The following is a 22103-nucleotide window of genomic DNA, read 5'->3' as shown; positions in this document are numbered from 1 at the left end:
TTTTTTGTAGCAACCTTTGTTGATTGTTCTAAAATCATTCCAAATAGCCTTTAGAAAATTGATTTTTATTTAGTCCTGCAGCATCTTGGTGTCATTTATTATCCTAGAATTAAGAATTAATGCATCTATTGGTCCTTCCTAGCTGCGTACTTTGGGTAAATTCTGCAGCCTTTAAGGCTTAGTTTCCTCATTTACAAAATGGGCACAATCATATCGACCCCGAGGATATTATTATCATCAACTGTGACAATGGCATAGAAAGCCATTAACACAGTGCGTAGCACACAATGAAAGCCCAAGAAATGTGAGTAATAGTAAAAAAAAAAAAAAAAAAAAAAAAAAAAAAGAATTAATGCATCTAATAATACCAAATGTTGGTCAGAGTGTGGGGAAACAGGATGAAACTCCCCCCCAGGTGTGGCTATATACATACATATCAACTACTACACTTTCCGTGAAAGTTGATTTTTTATCAACACACAAATGGACCTAAGCTTCTTTTACTTTAAAGTACCTCATCCAGCTGAAGCAATGCTCCAAAATGGCTTGAGAATGGTGGTTGCAGTTATTTTGGAAATGTTAACTGGGTTGATCACTGGAAACACCCCACATTCAGTAGCTCCTCTCTGTGACGGTTCAACACAGCGGCTGCATACTCTCAGAGATAAATCTTCCCTCTTTAGAAGGAACCTTTTCCTTCCCACTGAAATCGTCCTAAACCGTCTGCTTGCACGAATTTAAAGACTGGATTATGGTTTGAGTTCCTTAGCCCAGAAAATCGGGCTGACTCATGGACTTTTCACGTGATCTTTGGCAAGGAAATTCCTACGTCGGTGTAATTCCAGGAAGGCTCAACAGATGGCACAAAATCGTTTCTGTGGCACCGCTTTCCTTAAACCAGGGACCTGCCTTCGGTCAGGCGCTCGGTTTCCCTTGCGTTTTGGAAAGGACTTTCCTCTTCTCCTGGGAAAGGAACACCACGGTAAGTGAGCAGGCTTTTGTGGATTGTTCAAAATATGGCAGAAGAACCTCAAGTATGCGAGAAAATGCTAACCATGGCACAGGAGAGGGGTAGCCCTTCTTTGGAATGTTTGCCGGATGAGTTTCAGTGTCCTTTGAAAAAAAGTTGCGGCTGTCCTTTTCATTTCCAAGAACCATGAAAAGTGGGGTGTCTTCACGGCTGTCTTGAAGAGAGGTTAAAAAGAACTGGCACTTGCAGCCATAGTTCAGGGACGACACTAACTGATGTCATTTCGTCTGTTTCTGTCTGCATTTCTCACCTCTCCCTCTCGTTGCTTGCTTCCAGGGACGTTGACCGCAGTTTCTGCCCCTTGCGCAGAAGTATGTGTTTTTCTAGTAAGTTATGTGTTTTTCTAGTAGACCTGAGCCTTTGCTCCCCCTCATCACTGGGGCTGTAGCGGTCCCTTCGTATCTGTCACTCATGGGGAAGCACTCTGAAAGCAGGGATTACACCAACGCACTTCCTATCTCTATCCCCAGCTCCCGATACCTGGCACAGCCATTAAATAAACATTTATTAAATGCAGGAAGTGGCAGGGATGGGTCTAGCGCTGCTTTCTTCCAGGTCTCTAACCTAAACCTGGGCAAATAAAGCGATGTCGTTCTTTCTTTCTTACTTAACCAGGGACTCGCATTTATCTCAATGTTTTGTTCATCGTGTCTTTTTCGTGGTTTTAATGTTCATAGAACCTATCCACCAGAGTTTTTTTGTTTCTCCCCCATCGAAATAGAGCGTCCATCTGTCTTTTTTTTTTTCTCCCTCTTCTTATTGGATGCATTAAAGAAAAAAATAAAAAAACTTTTACCTTTGATCTCTTTACTTCCTTTTAAAACAAATTATGTACTCTCTGACCGTCTTCTTCCTCTTTCCCCTCTCCTTTATTTTGCTTAAGTAGAAAGGCTCCTGGCTGGCTTGTTAAGTGTATACAGTAGGAGCTGCTTGAGGATATAAATACCCTTGGAGCAATATTTGTGGGGGGGGGGGTAGAGGGAGGCGGGTAGGATGTTCTCAGCTGGTCCACCTTCTTACATGGTGGCTGAGTTTCAGTCCCCTGAACACACAGTGGAGGGGTATCTCACTAACTAGTGTCAATGATCCACTATCGTGTGAAAGAAATTTTCTGTATGTATCAAAATTCCAAATAATACAAGCATGTTTCTCTAAATATAAAATATGTTGGGGCGCCTGGGTGGCTCAGTGGGTTAAGCCTCTGCCTTTGGCTCAGATCATGATCTCAGGGTCCTGGGATCAAGCCTGGAATCAGGCTCTCTGCTCAGCGGGGAGCCTGCTTCCCCCTTTCTCTCTCTGCCTGCCTCTCTGTCTACTTGTGATCTCTCTTTCTGTGTCAAATAAATAAATAAAATCTTTTAAAAATATATATAAAATATGTTTACATTAGCTATATTTTGAGACAAATCTTTTGAGTCAAGAAAATGTTCAAAATTAGAAATTTTGCAACTACATGCAAATGTATAAGAAAGAGAATGAAATATCTATGATTCAGAGATCCAGAAATAATCACTGTTTGCATTTGATATATTTCTTTCTATTCTCTTTTGCCTAAGGCTTTGTATATTTTGTCAGGGTTTAATCATATTTTACAAAATTCGAGTCCTACTACATACATGATTTTGTATCTTTTATTCATTATGGTTATTTATAATTTATATTTGACATAAATATAAATTATATTTACATAACATTTTCTATTACTTCAAAAGTATAATATTTGAGGCTGCATGATGTTCCATGTTATAGGTATACAATAACTAATTAAACTGTTTTCTACACTAGACAATATCATTTTTTTTCAATTTTTCACATGTCACAAGCATTTTCAGAGTAATATTTTTATGTGTATTTCTGATAGTTCCTTTAGGAAAAAATTCTGAGAAGTGTAATTGCTAAAATAAGGATAAACATGTTCTTAAGGAATTTATGTTTGTGAACAAATTGCCCTTCAGAAAGTTTGTACTAATTTTTCATTCCTGCTGGTAATACACAAAAGCTTTTATTTTAGTCACACCTGCCAATACTGGCCATTATAGTTTTTAATTCTTCCAGTTCGGTAGGTAAAAATAATTATATATTTTTTAATTTTTAAGAAATAAAAGTCCCATTTGATCACTTTATCTTTTTGTGCTTAAATATCTTAAATTATAGAAGTCCTAACATTCCCTCTGTAAAACCTTCATTCTGTATCTTTAAAAGATGTACATTTTCCTACATGGCCAAAGCATTTATCAAAAATGAACATTTATTATTATTTTTTTTAAAAGATTTTATTTATTTATTTGACAGACAGAGATCACAAGTAGGCAGAGAGGCAGGCAGAGGGAGAGGGAGAAGCAGGCTCCCCGCTGAGCAGAGAGCCCTATGCGGGGCTCATCCCAGGACCCTGGGATCATGACCTGAGCCAAAGGCAGAGGCTTTAACACACTGAGCCACCCAGGTGTCCCAACATTTATTATTTTTTAATAGAATCTAATGCTGGGTCCATTTTAAAATCCTTTCTCCCTCTTTTATTCAAGTAACTTCTTTACTGGGTCTGTCTAAACTGAGATTCAGAACATGATTCATCTAAATGTTATGTCCTGGCTTGTTTAATATGCATTTTTTAAAATAATTTTTTAATTTTTTATAAACATATAATGTATTATTAGCCCCAAGGGTACAGGTCTGTGAATCGCTAGGTTTACATACTTCACAGCACTCACCATAGCACATACCCTCCCCAACGTCCATCACGCCACCACCCCCTCCCCATTACCTCCCTCCCCCATCCCTCAGTTTGTTTTGTGAGATTAAGAGTCTCTTATGGCTTCTCTAATATGCATTTTCTAAAAAATCAAGTATGGTTGACAGGCAACATTACATTAGCTTTAATACATTAGTATCAGTTTGCAACTTTGTGATTCAACAAGTTTAAATGTTATGCAGTGCTCATCACAAGTGTGGTTACCATCTGTCACCATAGGATGCTATGACAATGACATCGATTATATTCCCTACAATGTAGCTTTTATCACCTTGACATATTCATTCCGTAACTGGAGGCCCGTACCTCCCACTCCACTTCCCCCATTTTGCCCATTCTTCCCACCCCTCTCCCCTCTGGCAACCGCCTGTTTGTTCTCTGTATTTAGGGTCTGTTTTCTACTTTTTGTTGTTTGTTCGTTTTGTCTTTTAGATCCTACGTATAAGTGAGATCAAGGTACTTGTCTTTCTCTCTCTGACTTCCTTCACTTAGCATTACAGGTCCCTCCACGTTATTGCAAATAACAAGTGTAATTATGTTGAGGTGTATAAATACTGTATAAATATCTTCTTTATCCATTCATCTATGGATGGACACTTTAGCTGTGTCTATATCCTGGCTTTTGTAAATAATGCTGCAGTAAACATAGGGAGCGTTTTTATCTTTTGTGAGATTGGGCGTAATTCCTATTAATAACTATTGCTTTTTAATTCTTTGATATATTTTCTGAGCAAATAATGTGCTCTTCTTTTTTACATATTTTTAAATTTTAGATTTTTAATTAGTTAATTTTAAACTATTTTTTAAATTGTTATAATTTTTAATTAGTTTTTAATTAATTGATTTTTTTTTGGAGAGAGAGTGAGTGCAAGCAGTGGGGAGGGGCAGAAGGAGAGAGAGTGAATCCTATGCAGGCTTCACACCCAGTGTAGAGCCTGATAGGAGGCTCCATCTCATGACCCTGAGATCATGAATTGAGCTAAAACCAGGATTCAGACTCTTAACCAACTGAGCCACCCATGCACCCCAACAATGTGCTCTTCTTAATTTTGAATGTTGAAAATAAGCTAAGAGGAAAATAAAACTCCCTTATAATCCCACCATGTAGAGATCATTACTTAATATCTTGATATGTATCTTAATTTACCCACATGTATCTATACATACTTTTTGCTGTACATTTTAAAAATAAACCTTTGTCACTTACATATAGATGGTGTGCAATTTCCCATGAAATTAACTTTTCATCATTTTTAAAGGCCAATGGTAATATTTAATTATATGGAGATAACCATAATTTACTTGACAACCCACTATTTTTGGAAAATTAGATTTCCTTTTCAAAAAATAATTTATTTTGTACTGGCCACTTTTTCATTCCCTTTTACTGGCTTAACAGTTTTTCCATTATTCTCTTGGATTTTCCAAGCTAACATTCATATATTTGAAAATAGTGATCAATTTATTTTCTGTATTCTAATATTTCTGTCTCTCGCTCCTCCTCTCTCCCCACCTTAATTATAATGGCTAGAACATCTAGACTACTGTTAAATAACAGTGAGCATTCTTGATTTTGAATTTGACAGAAATGCCTTGGGACTGGGATGTTTAAGTTAGGTAATATATTTTTCATCAAATTTTCGAAGTATCTTTTCAATATCTACTTTAATTAAAGTTGTATTTTTAGGCAGAAATTAATGCTGAATTTAACAAGTGAATTTTTAACATCGTGGAGATGTTCATCTGTTTTTCTCCTTTTATCTATTATGTATTATTGTCATAGATTTGCTAGTAATAATAAGTATTCTTGTAGTATTAGAAATACCCTAATTAATCATTGCATATTATTCCTTCAGTAAGGAGCTAGATGGATTAGGATTTCTTCATTCTGTGCTTCTCCCCACCACCAAATGATTGGAATTTGTCCCTTTTATTTGTTTTTCTCATAATTACTCTTAATTTATAATATACATACTTAGACTTGTATTTTTCTAGCAACATCTTGAATTTACTGGATCTATCTATAGATTCTCCTTAATCAGGCAAGGATCATAGCATGATTTTAGTTCACTCTCTCCCTCTCCCCCACTGTCTACTAACTCCCTTGTAATTGTTGGCAATTTTAGTTCCACATTGTTATTAAAATTTTTATCATCAATACTAATTGGAATTTAGCACTAAATTTTCCTACCTTCTTTGCAGAGTATTCCTTCCTGCATCCCTTTTATTGTCCTTTTTTTGCGGGGTGGGGGGACTCAGAGATTGGTCTGTCCTCTGGTAATTCAGATGGTGGATCTGTCTTCCAAGTCTTTTAGTAGTTCTTTTATATATCATCACTTTGGCCTCTTGTGCTGTGTTTTGGGAAAATTTCTCTTCCTGGTCTTCCATCTCACAAATCCTCTCACATCAGCATTGCCACTCTGTAATTCAACTCATACAGTGAGTTTTCCATTTCAATTTTTAAGTTTTTAATTTCCATGAAAGTAAAACTCCATTCCTTTTAAGAATTCTTCTCTCTCACTGAGGATGTCTATCTATTATCAATGGCTATTCTGCTCTTTTATGTCTGTTTCCATGGGTATTAGCTTCTCTTATATCTTGAGTTTGGTTCCTTTTTATCATGGTGTCTATTTTGTAAGTGTCATGCTTTTTGATTGTGCAACCCAAATTGTGGTTGACACTCCATGTCAAATTGCTTGTTGATCTGCTTTCATAGTCTGCTTGTCAGAAGGGTGGACCAAACTAGTGTGTATTAATTTCATATTGCTGTTGCAGCAAATTACCACAATTCAGTGGCTTCAAAAAAAAAATCTACTATCTTACAGTTACGTAAGTTAGTACTACAACATAGGTCTTGTTGGGCTTATATAAAGGTGTTGACAAGGCTGCATTCCTTCTGGAGGCTCTAGGGTAGAATCCATTTTCTTGCCTTCTTGAGTTTCTGAATTCTACCTGCATTTCTTGGCTCATGGCCCCTTCCTCATGGCAACTCAAACCCTTCTCACATCAAATTACTGACCTCTTCTGCCTCCTTCTTCTGTTTTTAAGGACCCTTGTAATTACATTGATTCTACTTGAATAATCTAGGATAACCCTCTTATTTTAAGATTAGCAAATTAACAAGTTTAATTTCATCTTCAACTTGAATTCCCTTTTTCCATGTAATGGCATATTTACAAGTTCTGGGATTAGGAGATGGACATCTTTGAAAAGCTAGTGTCCTATCATAGTCCCATCTGCTTGTGATTTTCAGAGACTTCTCTTGCTTTCAGTTCCCTAAAAGACTTCTCTTTCTGACTTTGTGTGTGTGTGTGTGCATGCGTGCACGTAGGTTATTATTTCCTCCATCATTTAGGGGATTTAGAGCAAGAGGAGGAGGCTAGAATCTGTGCACACCACATTGTTGTTTCTCATAATTTTTATTTTATTTTTATTTTTTTTATTGTGTTATGTTAGTCACCATGTAATACATCATTCGTATTTGATGTAGTGTTCTAAGATTCATTGTTTACGTATAACACCCAGTGCTCCATGCAATATGTGCCCTCCTTAATACCCATCACCAGGCTTACCCATCACCCCAATCCCCTCCCCTCTAAAACCCTCAGTTTGTCTCTCAGGGTCCACAGTCTTTCATGGTTCATCTCCCACTCTGATTCCCACCCCCCTTCACTTTTCCTTTCCTTCTCCTAATATACTCCATGTTACTCCTTATGTTCCACAAGTAAGTGAAACCATATGATAATTGACTTTCTCTGCTTGACTTATTTCACCCAGCATAATCTCCAGTCCCATCCATGTTGATGCAAACATTGGGTATTCATCCTTTCTGATGGCTGAGTAATATTCCATTGTATATATGGACCACATCTTCTTTATCCATTCGTCTGTTGAAAGGCATCTTGGCTCTTTCCATAGTTTGGCTGTTGTGAACATTGCTGCTATGAATCACTTTGAAAAACAGTGTGGAGATTCCTCAAAAAATTAAAAATAGAGCTACCCTATGACCTGGTAATTGGGCTCTCATAATTTTTAATGTTTGTAATTGAAGATGTGATTTTCTTGATTCAGAAAATGTTTAGAATGTTTAAAAAGATGGCTTAAAAAGTTTATTTTGTAGTCTGAAAAATGACTTTACAAATTTCTGCAAAAATTTATTCGACTTAAGAATCAATATTAGCAAATGCTCCATGAAACCTGGGGACTTAATATTCTTTTTTCGTGGGTTCAAAGACTCTATTAAATCCTTTATTACTTATTTTATTCAAATCCCCATATGCTTACCTCATGTGCTTGATCTAATTGTGACCCAAAGAAATGCATTACACGTCTTCACTATCACTATCTCCTTGTGTTTTTAGCATTTCTGCTTTGTAAATTTTGATGCAGTTATTCATTGCGTGTCTTTATCTGTTGTATTTTCATTGTGACCTATTTGTTTTGAACCAGTATTAAGTAGTAGACTCTCTTATCCTCATTGCCAATTCTCTGATCCTTTCACCTAATGGAGTATTACATACACAAACTGCAATTCCTGATGAATACAGCCCCCCAGTTCTCTTATCTTTGCCCTTTTACAAGTATTGTTATATGGTTTACACATCTCATAATGCAATATGCACCCACCCTCAAGTGCTTCCCTACCTCTTATTCAGTTCTTTTCCTCCCCCCAGATTTATTGAGATATAATTGATTTGTATAAATTTAAGACCTATGATGTGATAATTGATACATATAAATCTCTATATATCTATATTTATGTATACCTATTGCAATATATATATATAATATATTTATTGCAAAGTGGTTACCACAGTAAGGTTAATTAACACATCCATCACCTCACATAAGTACCTTTTATTTTCAGTTGTGAGAATCTGCTCTCTTAGCACAAACTCTCAAGTATATAAAACAGTACTGTTAACATGCTGCACAGTAGATCCCCAGAACTCATTCATCTTATATCTGGAAGCTTTTACCCTTTGACCAACATCTCCTCACTTCCCCTGTCTCCAAGACCTTGACAACCTTCTTTCTATTCTCTGTTTCTATCAGTTTGGCTTTTTTAGATTCTCATATAAATGAGATCATACAGTATTTATTTTTCTCAGTCTGACTTTATTTCACTTAGCATAATGTCCTCATGTTCTATCCATGTTGTCACAAAAGGCAGGCTTTCCTTCTTTTTGTGGCTAAATAACATTCCATTTTATATGTACCTCACATTTTCTTTACCTATTCATCTGTCATTGGACACTTATGTTGTTTTCATGTCTTGGCTATTGTGAATAATGCTGCAATGAATATGGTGATCCACTATTTTTTGAGACAGTGATTTCATTGCCTTTGGATATATGTCCAGAGTGGGATTGCTGGATCATATGTTAATTCTCTTTTTAATTTTTTGAGGAAACTACTGTTAGCCACAATGGCTGCACCAGTTTACCTTCAGTGGTGTGCAAGGTTTCCTTTTTCTCTACATTCTTGTCAACACAGGTTATTTTCTAGGTTTTTTTTTGATAACCATTCTAATGAGTATGAGGTGATAGCTCATTGTGGTTTTGATTTGCATTTCCCTGATGATCAGTGATCTTGAGCATCTTCTAATGTACTATAGGCTATCCATATGTGTTCTTTGGAAAAATGTCTATTCAGGGCTTCTGTCCATTTTTTAACCAAATTCTTTTTGAAAACTTATTAATATTAATATTAATTTTAATATTTCCTATTGAGTTATCTTAGTTCCTCATATACTTTGGATATTAATCCCTTATCAGATAACATGATTTATAAATATTTTCTCCAACTTTATAGGTTGAATTTGCATTTTGCTGCTTGTTTTTTGTGTTGTACAGATGTTTTTTAGTTTGATATAGTTTCATTTGTTTATTTTTGGTTTTGTTGCCTATGTTTTTGGTGTCAGATCCAAAAAAATATTGCCAAGACCAATGTCAGGGAGTTTTCCCTTATATATTCTTCTAGGAACTTAATGATTTCAGGTCTTTTGGTTGAGTTTTTAATCCATTTGGAATAAGCTTTTTTGAAAGTGGGGTAAGATAGGGATCCAATTCTTTTACATGCACATATCCTGTTTTCCCAATTCTATTCACTGAAGAGACTACATTTTCCTTATCAAGTATTTTTGATTCCCTTGTCAAATATTAGTTGTCTGTGTATACATGGATTTACTTCTGGGCTCTCAGTTCTGTTCCACTGGTCTACATGTCTGTTTTTAAGCCAACACATACTATTTTGATTACTACAGCTTTGTAGTATAGTTTGAAATCAGGAAGTGTGGTGCCTCTAACTCTGTTCTGCCTTAGAATTGCTTTGCAAGTTAGAGTCTTTTGTAATTACATATGAATTTTAGAATTCTCTTTTCCACTTCTGTGAAAAATGCCATTGGAATTTTAACAAAGATTGCACTGAATCTATAGATGGCTTTGGGTAGTGTGAACTTTTTAACAGTATAATTCTTCTGATCCATGAATACAAGATATCTTTCCATTTGTTTGTATCTTTTTCAGCTTCTTTCATCAATGTCTTCTAATTTTCAGTATACAGGTCTTTCATTTCCTTGGTTAAAATTATTCCCAGATATTTTAGTCTTTTTGATGAATTTGTAAATGGGATATTTTTTCATTTCTTTTTCAGATAGTTTGTTGCTAATACATAGATATGCAACATTCTGTTTGTTGGTTTTGAATCGGCAACCTTAACAAATTTAATAATTCTAACAGTTTTTTTTCATGAAGTCATTCAGACTTTCTACATATAAGATCATACATCTGCAAACAGAGATATGCAAACAGAGGGAGGGACAAAATTCCTTCTCATCATTTGTCAAGGAGTCTATTTTCCTGAGACAAAGCTTGAGTATGACAGGTTTTCCCTAATAAGGCTCCTGATACCTTTTTATGGGTGTAGATGCTTTTGGATCCTACCATTAATTTTCTATCCTTCTTTGTTTTTGGTGGCAAGGTGGTTTTTTGAAAGTTTCTGTGTTTTATTTAGGTGTTTTGGTGGACACTGGGAGAGGCTCTAGAAGAGGAGCAGTGAGGGACTTTTAAAAACTGTATGTATGTATGTACTTATTTATTTATTTTAGAGAGAGTGAGTGAGTGTGTGTGTGTGTGTGTGTGTGAGCGGCGGGGGGTAGGGGGAGGATCAGAGTGGGTGGGAATAGGAGGGGGAAAGAATCTCAAGCAGACTCCATGCTGAGTGCAGAGCCCAGGCAGGGCTTGATCTCATGACCTCAAGATCATGACCTGAGTATGAGTCAAAACCAAGAGTTGGATGCTCAACTGACTAAACCACTCGGGTGTCCCTAGGGACTTTTAATCAACCATATGCCATTTTGTAGTGAAATTCTCCAGCCCAGAAGAGTTTTTCTCTCCCAAAGAATGGTTAATGGAAACCCTACTTATCTCTTAACTGTTTTACTATTTCCAATATATCTTCAGGTGATGAACTGTGGATCCTTTTATTAATAAAACTGAACAAGTAGTCAACATCTGCTTTCAGTTGTTCCTGCTATGCAAGAAACAATATTAATATTAACAATATTAAGAAATGCTGTCTGTTCTTGTCTCCTGAAAACTTCTAGATGTTTAGCTGTGCAGATCAGCTCTTGAATAGGGTAGAGTGAAATCACATCCAACCCTTTGTTCTAGTCTCAAGTATGGCATGTGTGGGTTCATGTACCTGCCTCCACCCTTCAGATAGGTAATCTTTTCTCAATCACTTGGCAACAGTGTCATGAACATCAGTGCCTAGAATTTGTTGTAGTACAGTGAGACTTTATGGGTTCTGGGGAAACTGTTATCCCATACATACAGCAGTTTTAGACTGACATGTACTTTTTAATATTTCACTCTCTTATCCTGTTTTATCAGCATGTCAACTGTAGGGACTTGGTGTTTTCAGATTATCAAATGACAATTCCTGTCTCTCTCAATTTGTGGCTTTTGGTCTAGTGTGAATTGGAAAAGCACATATCCATTTTTATGGGAATTGTGTCAAATAATGAGATCCTGTGACTAAAGAAATTTCCCACGACCACAAAGGGTGGAGTATATGCATTATCTCATCTGCCTCTTCCCAATCTGTAAGAGTACCTCTAACATCTACCTGTAGGTGGTTCCAGGCAGGTGTGATTGTGGGCACTGTGGTGCAGGATTCTGCCCTCTGGCCACCACAGCTGCACCTGCTGCTTTTAGGAGGGTACAGTGGGAATTAGGCAGCTGTGGAACCCTCCCTGTCCTGCTAGCTCTTGCTCCCTGCAGGGGCTCATAAATGCTTTTCCACACAGATCAAAGCTGGAATGGTATAGACCCATGAGTTAGGGTTAGGTCTTTGTCTCTGGGACTAGATTCTTGCTTGATCTTTTGCACAATTATAGTTCCGCTGCTTTGTCTCAGTCACAAACCTGGTGTCTGTGGGCTAATGTGCCTGCTTCTACCCCTCAGCCAGTCATAAATGTCCAGTTTGGTGTACCTTAATCTATCTTCTCATATGGCTCCATGAACAGTGGGTTCATTGCTACAACTGATTTTGCTAAGGTCCAGTTCATGGAGGTGGAGGGAGGAGGGGGTTCTTCCTTGTTTGTGTCCAAACTTGGCTTTATTCCAATTGCTACCCTCACAAAAGGATTTGTCCTTCAGATACCACAGAGATTCAGACACCAAGCCACAGGTGGATAGACCTTCCAACCTGTCAGCCACCCTCCTCCCCATTCCTTTTTTAAAAAGATTTATTTGTTTTTATTTGAGCAAGAGAGCATGTGAGCATGAGCAGGAGGAGGGGCAAAGGAAGAGGGAGAGAGAATCCTCAAGCAAACTCCCTGCTGAGCATGGAGCCCAATGTGGGCCTCGATCCCAGGATCCTGAGATCATGACCTGAGCCAAAATGAAGAGCTGGACGCTCAACCAACTGAGCCACCTAGGTGCACCCCCCCCCCCATGAGATAAATGGTTATCTCATGTTGCCTTGGCCATGCCTTGGTTAAGGATCTGAAAATCTGGCTAACTGCATGCATGGCTTCACAATGACCACCAGCAGCTTATCTCACACTCATCTAATCATTCAGAAGCCCTAATAAGCCACATTTGGTCCACTTTTCTTGGAAAGATGTAGGAGAGGAAATACAGCATCATCCTCTTACTTTGTTTTATAGTTCATACACAGTCCTTTTAACATGGATGCTATTTACCATTTAAGAGTCATTTTTACCAAAAACTAATGTTTTCTGGTAACACAGGGGACATTCTACATGTGTCAGGTTTTCAGAAAAGAGCTAGAAAATAACTCATTGGTAAGATTAGTTACTGGAGAAAGAGTTAATTAGGTTGTTAACACTTTATCCATGAGAAATCACTGGCTGCAGCAGATGGCTGAGTTTAGTGCCAAACTGAATACTGGTGTCCTCTCTTGAGAATGTCTTACAGTTTCTGGAAAGAGCTTCTTGGTTGCCCTTTTGTACAATTTTAGATTATCAAACTGAGTGATACCACATTTTGGAGGGATAAAGGACCGCCTTTTAAAAGAGACTGAAGTGGGTGTCTGGGTGTCTCAGTTGGTTAGGCAACTGCCTTTGGCCCAGGTCATGATCCCAGAATCCTGGGATCAAGTCCCACATTGGGCTCCCAGCTCCATGGGGAAGTCTGCTTCTCCCTCTGATATTCTCCCCTCTCATGCTCTCTCTCACTCTCTCAAATAAATATATAAAGTCTTTAAAAAAAGAAATAAAAGAGAATAAAGTATCCTCTAAGCCAATGAAAAGAGACCATAGTCATGTTGTTAACGTTTAAGACAGTTGATTTAAAACCTTTGTTTACTAAGTCAATGCCTGTGCTTCTTCAGAAACCACTTCTATTAATTTTTTTCTCCTTTTTTTTCCTGGTTTGTTTTTTTTTTAAAGATTTTATTTATTTATCTGACAGACAGAGATCACAAGCAGGCAGAGAGGCAGGGAGGGGAAAAAGGCTCCCTGCTGAGCAGGAAGTCCAGATGCGGGGCTCGATCCCAGGACCCTGAGATCATGACCTGAGCCGAAAGCAGAGGCTTTAACCCACTGAGCCACCCAGGTTCCCCGCCCCCGCTTTTTTTTTTTTAAATCCATTTTGATTTTATTTTTTTGTGTGGTATAAGAAGTAGTCCAGTTTTCCCAATACCATTTTTTGAAGAGATTGTTTTTCCCCATTGTATGGTATTGACTCCTTAATTGTAGATGAATCGACCATATAAATGTGGGCTTAGCTCTGGGCTCTCTATTCTGTTCTATTCATCTATGTGTCTATTTTTGTGCAAGTACAGTTTTTTTCTTACTACAGCTTTGTAATATATCTTGAAATCTGAGGCAGTGATACCTCTGCTTTGTTCTTTCTCAAGATTGCTTTGGCTATTCAGGGTCTTTTGTTGTTGCATTCACAAAATAAATCTCTTTTCATTATCCGTTATATAATGTAAACCTACTTATATTTGAGGGGTGTTGAGAGTTTTTATCATGAACGGATGCTACACTTTCTCAAATGCTTTTTCTGCATTATTGAAATGATCATACAATTTTATCCTTTCTCTTGATGTGATATATCACATTAATTGCTTTGCAAATACTGAACCACACTTACATCCCTGGAATAAATCCCACTTGAGAGTGGTGAGTGATTTTTTAAAATCTTATTAGATTCATTTTGCTTTTATTATTTTTAAGTTTTTTTTTTTTTTTTTAATTTGACAGAGAGAGATATCATAAGTAGGCGGAGAGGCAGGCAGAGAGAGAGAGAAGGAAGCAGGCTTTCCACGGAGCAGAGAGCCCCATGCAGGGCTCGATCCCAGGACCCTGGGATCATGACCTGAGCTAAAGGCAGAGGCTTTAACCCACTGAGCCACCCAGGCGCCCCAATTTTGCTTTTATTTTAATGAGGATTTTTGCATCTGTGTTCATCAGAGATATTGGCTTATAGTTCTTCTTCTTCTTTTTTCTATTTTTTTGGTAGTGTCTTTTCTGGTTTTAGTTTTAGGGTAATGCTGGCCTCATAGAATGAATTTGGAAGCTTTTCTTCATCTTCTATTTTTTTGAATAGTTTGAGAAGACCAGATATTAATTCTTCTTTAAAGTTTGGTAGAATTTGTCTGTGAACCCATCTGTTCCTGGACTTTTGCTTTTTGGGAGTTTTTTCAATTTTTTTTTTATTTTTTTAAAAGATTTAATTTATTTATTTGACAGACAGAGATCACAAGTAGGCAGAGAGGCAGGCAGAGAGAGAGAGGGAAGCAGGCTCCCTGCTGAGCAGAGAGCCCAATGCGGGGCTCGATCCCAGGACTCTGGGATCATGACCTGAGCTGAAGGCAGAGGCTTTAACTCACTGAGCCACCCAGGCACCCCGGGAGTTTTTTTTAATATGGATCTAATTTTATTGCTAGTAATCAGCCTGTTCAAATTTTCTATTTCTCAGATTCAGTTTTGGAAGGTTACAAATGGATTTTATCCATTTTTTCTGTTGTTCAGTTTGAAATTAAGAGAAAAAAAAATCCCATTTATGATTGCACCAAAAATAATAAAATACCAGGAAAAAACTTAACCAAGGAGGTGGAAGATCTGTACAGACTGATTACCAGCAATGAGACAGAATCTTGCAAACAAAAGTCCAGGACCAGAAAGCTTCACAGGTGAAACCTATCAAACACTTATTCTTCTCAAACTATTCCAAAAATAGAAGAGGAAAGAAAGCTCAAAAATTCATTCTATGAGACCAGAATTACCCTGCTACCAAAACCAGATAAAGGCACAACAGAAAAAGAGAACTCTAGCCAGTACCAAAGAAAAATAGATACAAAAATTCTCAACAAAATATTAGCAAACTAAATTATTACAAAAATGATTCAACACAATCTCGTGGGATTTATTTCTGGGATTCAAGTGTTGTTCAACATTTGCAAATCAATCAACATGATACATCACATTAAGAGAAAGGATAAAAACCACATGATCAACCCAAATGATGCAGAAAAAACATCTGACAAAGTACAACATTCATTTATCAAAGAAAACCCTCAATAAAATAGGTTTAGAGAGAACATACCACAACATAATAAAGGCCTTATTTGAAAAACTCACAGCTAACATCATGCTCAACAGTGAAAAACTGAGAGCTTTGCCTCCAAGATCAGGATCAAGACAAGGATGTCCATTCTCACAAGGATGTCTTATTCAACATGGTACCAGAAGTCCTAGCCAGAGCAATCAGACAAGAAAAAGAAATAAAAGGCATCCAAATTGGTAAGGAAGAAGTACAATTTTCACTATTTGCAGATGACATGATAGTATATGGAGAAAATCCTAAAGAGTCCACAGAAAAGCTAATAGAATTGTTAAACGAATTCAGTGAAATTGCAGGATACAAAATTAATATGCAGGAATTTGTTACATTTCTATATACTTCTCTTTTAAAATTAATGGACTCTATTTTTTTAGAGAAGTTTTAGTTTTATAGAAAAATTGAGCAAATAGTCCAGCAGTTTCCATATACCCCTTCTCCACTGTGTACAGCTTTTCCTATTACATTTTGTGTTAGTGTGTTACATTATATAATTGATATATTATTGCTAACTAAGATCCGTAATTTATATTTGGATTCAGTCTTTGTGTTGTATAGTTCTGTGGGCTTTGACAAATGCAGAAGGTCCTGTATCCACTATTACATCATATGGAACAGCTTGACCATCCTAAAAATCCTCTATGCTCTGGTTATTCATCCCTCTCTTCTCCAAACACTAGTAACCATTGATCTTTTTATTTTCTCTTTAGTTCTGCCTTTTTATGAATACCACAGAGTTGGAATTATACAGCAGGTAGCCATTTCAGATTTGTTTCTTTTACTTAGAAATATACATTTGGTTCCTCTGTGACTTTTTGTGGCTTGACCACTCATTTCTTTTCAGCACTGAATAATATTCCATTGTATGGCTGTACTACAGTTTACCTTTCTACCAACTGAAGGACATACTGTTGCTTCTAGTTTTTGGTAGTTGTGAATAAAGCTGCTATAAACATCTACATGCACACTTCTTCTGTGGACTAGATTTTCAATTAATTTGGGTATATACCTAGGAATGTGATTGATGGATCATATGGTCAGAGTATATTTATCTTTGTAAGAAGCTGGCAGACTGTCTTCCAAAGTGTCTATACCATTTTGAAGTCCCACCAACAATGAATGAAAGTCCCTGTTGCTCCAGAGCCTCACTAATATTTGGTGTTTCAGGATTTTGGCCACTCTCATTGGTATGTAATGGTATCTCAGTATTTTAGTTTGCTATTCTCTGATGACATATGATATTGAGTAACATATCATATTCTAATTTGCTATTTGGTGAGGTCGCTGTTCAGAACTTTTGTCCATTTTTAAATTGTTATTTTATTATTGCTGAATTTAAGAGTTCATTGTATATTTTGAACACAAGTCCTTCATCAGATATGTGTTGTGTAAATATTTTCTCCCCGCCAGGGGCCTGTCTTTTCGTTGTCTTAATGGTGTCTTTTGCAAAGTAGAAAATTTTAATTTTAGTGAAGTCCAACTTTAACAATGTTTTCTTTCATGGATTTTACTTTTGATGGTGTATCTAAAAAGTCATCTCCAAACCCAAAGTCAGCTAGATTCTTCTTATATTATCCCCTACAAGCTTTCTAGTTTTATAGTTTATATTTAGGTTTATGATCAATTTGGGGTTAATTTTTGTGAAAAGTGTAAGTTCTGTGTTACAACTTCCCCCCACCTTTTTTTGTTGCATGTGGATGTCTTATATATAGTTCCAGTACCATTTGTTGGAAAGACTGTCTTTTGTCTTCGGAATTGCCTCTGCTTCTTTGTCAAAGACCAGATGGCTATATTTGTGTGGGCCTATTTCTAACTTCTTTATTCTGGTCCATTGATCTCTCCATCCATTCTTTCACTGATCCCATACTGTCTTGTTTACTGTAGGTTTATAAGAAGTCTTGAAGTTGGGTAGTGTCACTTCTCTAACTTTGTTCTTTTTTTTTTTTTCTTCTGTAAATGGATAATACTTTCTAATTTATTTGCATGCCTTCTATAGTTTAAAGTAGGCATTTTGAGTATTGTAATGTGGTAACTCTGGAAATATAATAAGGTGGTAACTCAGATTCTCTCTCCCATGGTTTGTTGTTGCTACATGTTGTGGGGTGTTGTTGGTTGTTTGCTCAGTGACTGTTCTAAACTATTGTGTAAGGACTGTATTCTTTGTTATGTGTGCCCATTGACTTCTCTGCTCCATTAGCTTACTGGCTAGTTAGTGCTTTGATGGGGATTTTCTTAAACACCTAGGGAAAAAATAAAAGAAAACTTCTGATCTTTGTAGATTGGCTCTGTGTTGATGCATTTCCTCAATGCTTGTCCTGGCTATTTACAACTCTGCCTTCACAGAGTCAAAGGTCAGTCAGAGATGAAAGTTGAGGATTTTCTTATCTTTTTTGAGCTTCCATACGGCCCTGGACATATGTGTATCTCTTTACATTTTGTGGCAAACATGGGGTGTTACAAAGACTTTTCCCCCCATATCTCTCTTCCTTCCCTGGCTTTTTGGTTTGTGTGCTATTTGTCACATTTGTTATTCCTTGTTCTAGGTACCTATGGCTAGTATGTTTACCTTTAAAGGTTTTTAATAAACATTACCGAGCAGCCTGCTCCAGCCCTGAGAAAATTCTGAAGAGGGTGAAACAAAGCCACGCCCCTGAGTGGACCCCTAAGAGAGTGCCCAGACAGGGTAAAACACAGAACCATATTTCTTGGATAATAAGGTCTGTATTGCCTCCCCTGGTACCAACAAGCTACATAACTGGGAAAACATCACCCTTAACTCTGTGGACAGAAATGACTCTTACAGTGAATGAAAAGATCATTGAGATTTTGTGTTTTGCAAGTGGAGGTTGGAGAGCCATCATCCAATATTTATATATCTTCATGTGTATTATATTTCTAGAATTTGGACACATATCAAGATGCTCTGAAGAACAGCAACAACCCTTTGGGGAATAGCCATTTCAACATCATGACCAAAGACAAAGACTCAATCACAGGAAGCTTTCACTTTGTATGCCTTGTGATCTTAATAGTTGGAAACATAATCCAATTTTCTGAAGAGAGTGAATTTGCTGTGGACATGTCAAATATGAAACTTACTCATGTCCCAAAAAACCTGCCACCAAAAACGAAAATCTTAGATATGTCTCAGAACCACATATCTGAGCTTCATATCTCTGACATGAGCTATCTCTCAGGGCTTAAAGTTTTGAGACTTTCTCATAATAGAATCTGGTGCCTTGATTTTAGAATTTTCAAGTTCAACCAGAATTTGGAATATTTGGATTTATCTCACAATCAGTTACAGAATATATCCTGCCATCTTATCACAAGTCTCAAGCATTTAGACCTCTCATTCAATGACTTTGATGTCCTGCCCATCTGTAAGGAATTTGGCAACCTGACACAACTACATTTCTTAGGATTAAGTGCTACAAAGTTACGACAATTAGATCTGCTACCAATTGCTCATCTGCATCTAAATTATATCCTTCTGGATTTAGAAAGATATTATGCAAATGAAACAGAAAGTCTTCCAATTTTAAATACAAAAACACTTGACCTTGTTTTTCCTCCAAATCAGCTCTTCTCTGTCCAAGTGAGCATATTAGTTAATAGTTTAGTGTGCTTACAACTGACTAATATTAAATTGAATGATAGTAATTGTGGACTATTCATTACCTTTTCATCGGGACTCACTAGAGGTCCAACTTTACTGAATGTTACTCTCAGACATATGAAAACAACTTGGAAATGTCTAGTTGATATTTTTCGATCTCTTTGGCCCAAACCTGTAGAATATCTCAATATTTATAATTTAACAATATTTGAAAAAATTGAGAAAGAAAATTTTCATTATTCTAAAACAACACTGAAGGCATTGAAAATAGAGCATGTTAAAAATGAGGTTTTCCTTTATTCACAGACTGTGTTATACACAATTTTTTCTGAGATGAATATTATGATGTTAACCATATCAGATACACGTTTTATACACATGCTTTGTCCTCCGCCATCAAACACATTTAAGTTTTTGAACTTTACCCAGAATCTTTTCACAGATAGTATTTTTCAAAATTGTTCCCAACTTGTTAGATTGGAAACACTTATCTTACGAAAGAATAAATTAGAAGACCTTTATAAAGTAAGTTTCATGACTAAGCATATGACATCTTTGGAAATATTGGATGTTAGTGGGAATTCTTTGGAATATGATAGACATGATGGAGACTGCACTTGGGTTGGGAGTATAGTCGTGTTAAATTTGTCTTCAAATATACTTACTGACTCTGTTTTCAGATGTTTACCTCCCAAGGTCAAGGTGCTTGATCTTCATTATAACAGAATTAGGAGCATTCCTAAGCCAATCATGAAACTAGAAGCTTTGCAAGAACTCAATGTTGCTTCCAATTCTTTAGCCCACCTTCCAGACTGTGGTACTTTTAGCAGCCTTTCTGTACTGATCATTGACTCTAATTCAATTTCCAACCCATCAGCTGATTTCTTCCAGAGCTGCCAGAAGATTAGGTCCATAAGAGCAGGGAACAATCCATTCCAATGCACATGTGAGCTCAGAGAATTTGTCCAAAGTCTAGGCCGAGTATCCCATGAAGTAATAGAAGGTTGGCCTGATTCTTACAAGTGTGACTATCCAGAAAACTACAAGGGAACCCTGCTGAAGGACTTTCACGTGTCTCAGTTATCCTGCAACACAACTCTGCTGCTTATTACCATTGGGGTCACTATGCTGGTGTTGACTGCTACTGTGACCACCCTCTGTATCTACTTTGATCTGCCCTGGTATCTCAGGATGGTGTGTCAGTGGACCCAGACCCGGCGTAGGGCAAGGAACATACCTTTAGGAGAACTCCAAAGAACCCTCCAGTTCCATGCTTTTATTTCATACAGTGAACATGATTCGGCCTGGGTGAAGAATGAACTGGTACCTTGCCTAGAAAAAGAAGGTATAAGGATTTGTCTCCATGAGAGAAACTTTGTTCCTGGCAAGAGCATCGTGGAAAATATCATAAACTGCATTGAGAAAAGTTACAAGTCCATCTTTGTTTTGTCGCCTAACTTTGTCCAGAGTGAGTGGTGCCATTATGAACTCTACTTTGCCCATCATAATCTCTTTCATGAAGGATCTGATAACTTAATCCTGATCTTGCTGGAACCCATTCCACGTAACTGCATTCCTAGCAAGTATCACAAGCTGAGGGCTCTCATGACACAGAGGACTTACTTGGAATGGCCCAAGGAGAAGAGCAAACATGGTCTTTTCTGGGCTAATATTAGAGCTGCTTTTAATATGAAGTTAGCACTAATTGCTGAAAATGATGCAGAAACTTGAAAAAGTCAGGGACTTCTATTTAAAAAAACCATCATTAACTTGGATTCTGATGAACATGATGGTTTTGGGTTGCTGTATAGGTGGTGCCTTTATTAGCTCTACACATTTGGAGAAGACTTAAGGAAAACTGTTTGAACTAAGCTAGGGGGCAAGGCTGGAGGCCGAGGTATTGCTCAAACTTGCCTATTATAGGTACCTCCGTCCTCTGGTTCAACCATTCTGTTTCAAATGGAAATACTCTTGAGTAAATGCTCATTGAAGGACCCTTGCTCTCCCTTCTCCTTTCAGCCACAAATGGATTCTGTGTGAACAGGAATTTATGGGATTTCATGGCAGCAAGGAAAGGGTCAACCTCAGAAGTGTACACAGTGGCCCTAGGAGTATCTTTTTTTTTATTTTCTTCATTTATTTCTAGAGAGAGAGAGTGCATAAGCAGAGTGGGGGCAGAAGGAGAGGGAGATAGAGAAAACCAAGCAGGGTCCACACCCAGCACAGACCCCAATGTGGGGTCCAATCCCACAACTCTGAGACCATGACCCAAGCCAACATCAAGAGTCAGACACTTTACCAACTGAGCCACCCAGTCACCCTGGTCCTTGGAGTATCTTCTGCAGTTTCACTGTCCTCTGAGTGAACTTTGTCATCCTGTTCAACTTTGGAGCTTGGGAAAAAATTAGACCAGTTATGGAAAATAAAGTTTTTTTGTTCACATCTGAGTATATTATTAAATTTTTGACCCTGTCATACAAATATGTAGTTAACCAGTTAACTCATGACTTCATAATTTACGTATATAAAGGGAAATAGAGTTGACCCCTGAACAACATGGGTTTGAACTGCATGGCTCCACTCGTACATGGACTTTTTACAGTGTGG

General features: G+C 37.2%; 2 protein-coding genes across 11 annotated transcripts in view; both read left to right on the top strand.

The window, feature by feature from the left end:
- Positions 1-730: 730 nt before the first annotated feature.
- Positions 731-21667, top strand: TLR6 (toll like receptor 6). 9 transcript variants are annotated; one of them, XM_032334083.1, is made up of 4 exons: positions 892-982; positions 1307-1356; positions 18421-18594; positions 18777-21667. In XM_032334083.1, the coding sequence occupies exon 4, from the start codon at positions 18846-18848 to the stop codon at positions 21225-21227; it is 2382 nt and encodes a 793-aa protein (XP_032189974.1). In that variant the 5' UTR covers positions 892-982; positions 1307-1356; positions 18421-18594; positions 18777-18845; the 3' UTR covers positions 21228-21667. The 9 variants fall into 9 exon arrangements, with proteins under 9 accessions (XP_032189968.1, XP_032189969.1, XP_032189974.1 ...); XM_032334081.1 differs by lacking the exon at positions 1307-1356 and adding an exon at positions 10794-10854 and having other exon boundaries at positions 954-982; XM_032334084.1 differs by lacking the exon at positions 1307-1356 and adding an exon at positions 10794-10862 and having other exon boundaries at positions 966-982.
- Positions 921-22103, top strand: part of TLR1 (toll like receptor 1) — a 34989-nt gene continuing 13806 nt past the window's right edge. The window contains exons 1-2 of one of the 2 annotated variants that reach the window (XM_032334091.1): positions 951-982; positions 10794-10854. The gene's annotated coding sequence lies outside the window, so the exon portion shown is untranslated. Of the gene's footprint in view, positions 983-10793; positions 10855-22103 lie in introns of both variants that reach the window. The other variant, XM_032334094.1, reaches the window with a different exon arrangement.

Source organism: Mustela erminea, chromosome 2 (assembly GCF_009829155.1).
Source record: "Mustela erminea isolate mMusErm1 chromosome 2, mMusErm1.Pri, whole genome shotgun sequence".
NCBI classification, from domain to species: Eukaryota; Metazoa; Chordata; class Mammalia; order Carnivora; family Mustelidae; genus Mustela; species Mustela erminea.
This window is presented reverse-complemented; position numbering and strand designations above follow the sequence as displayed.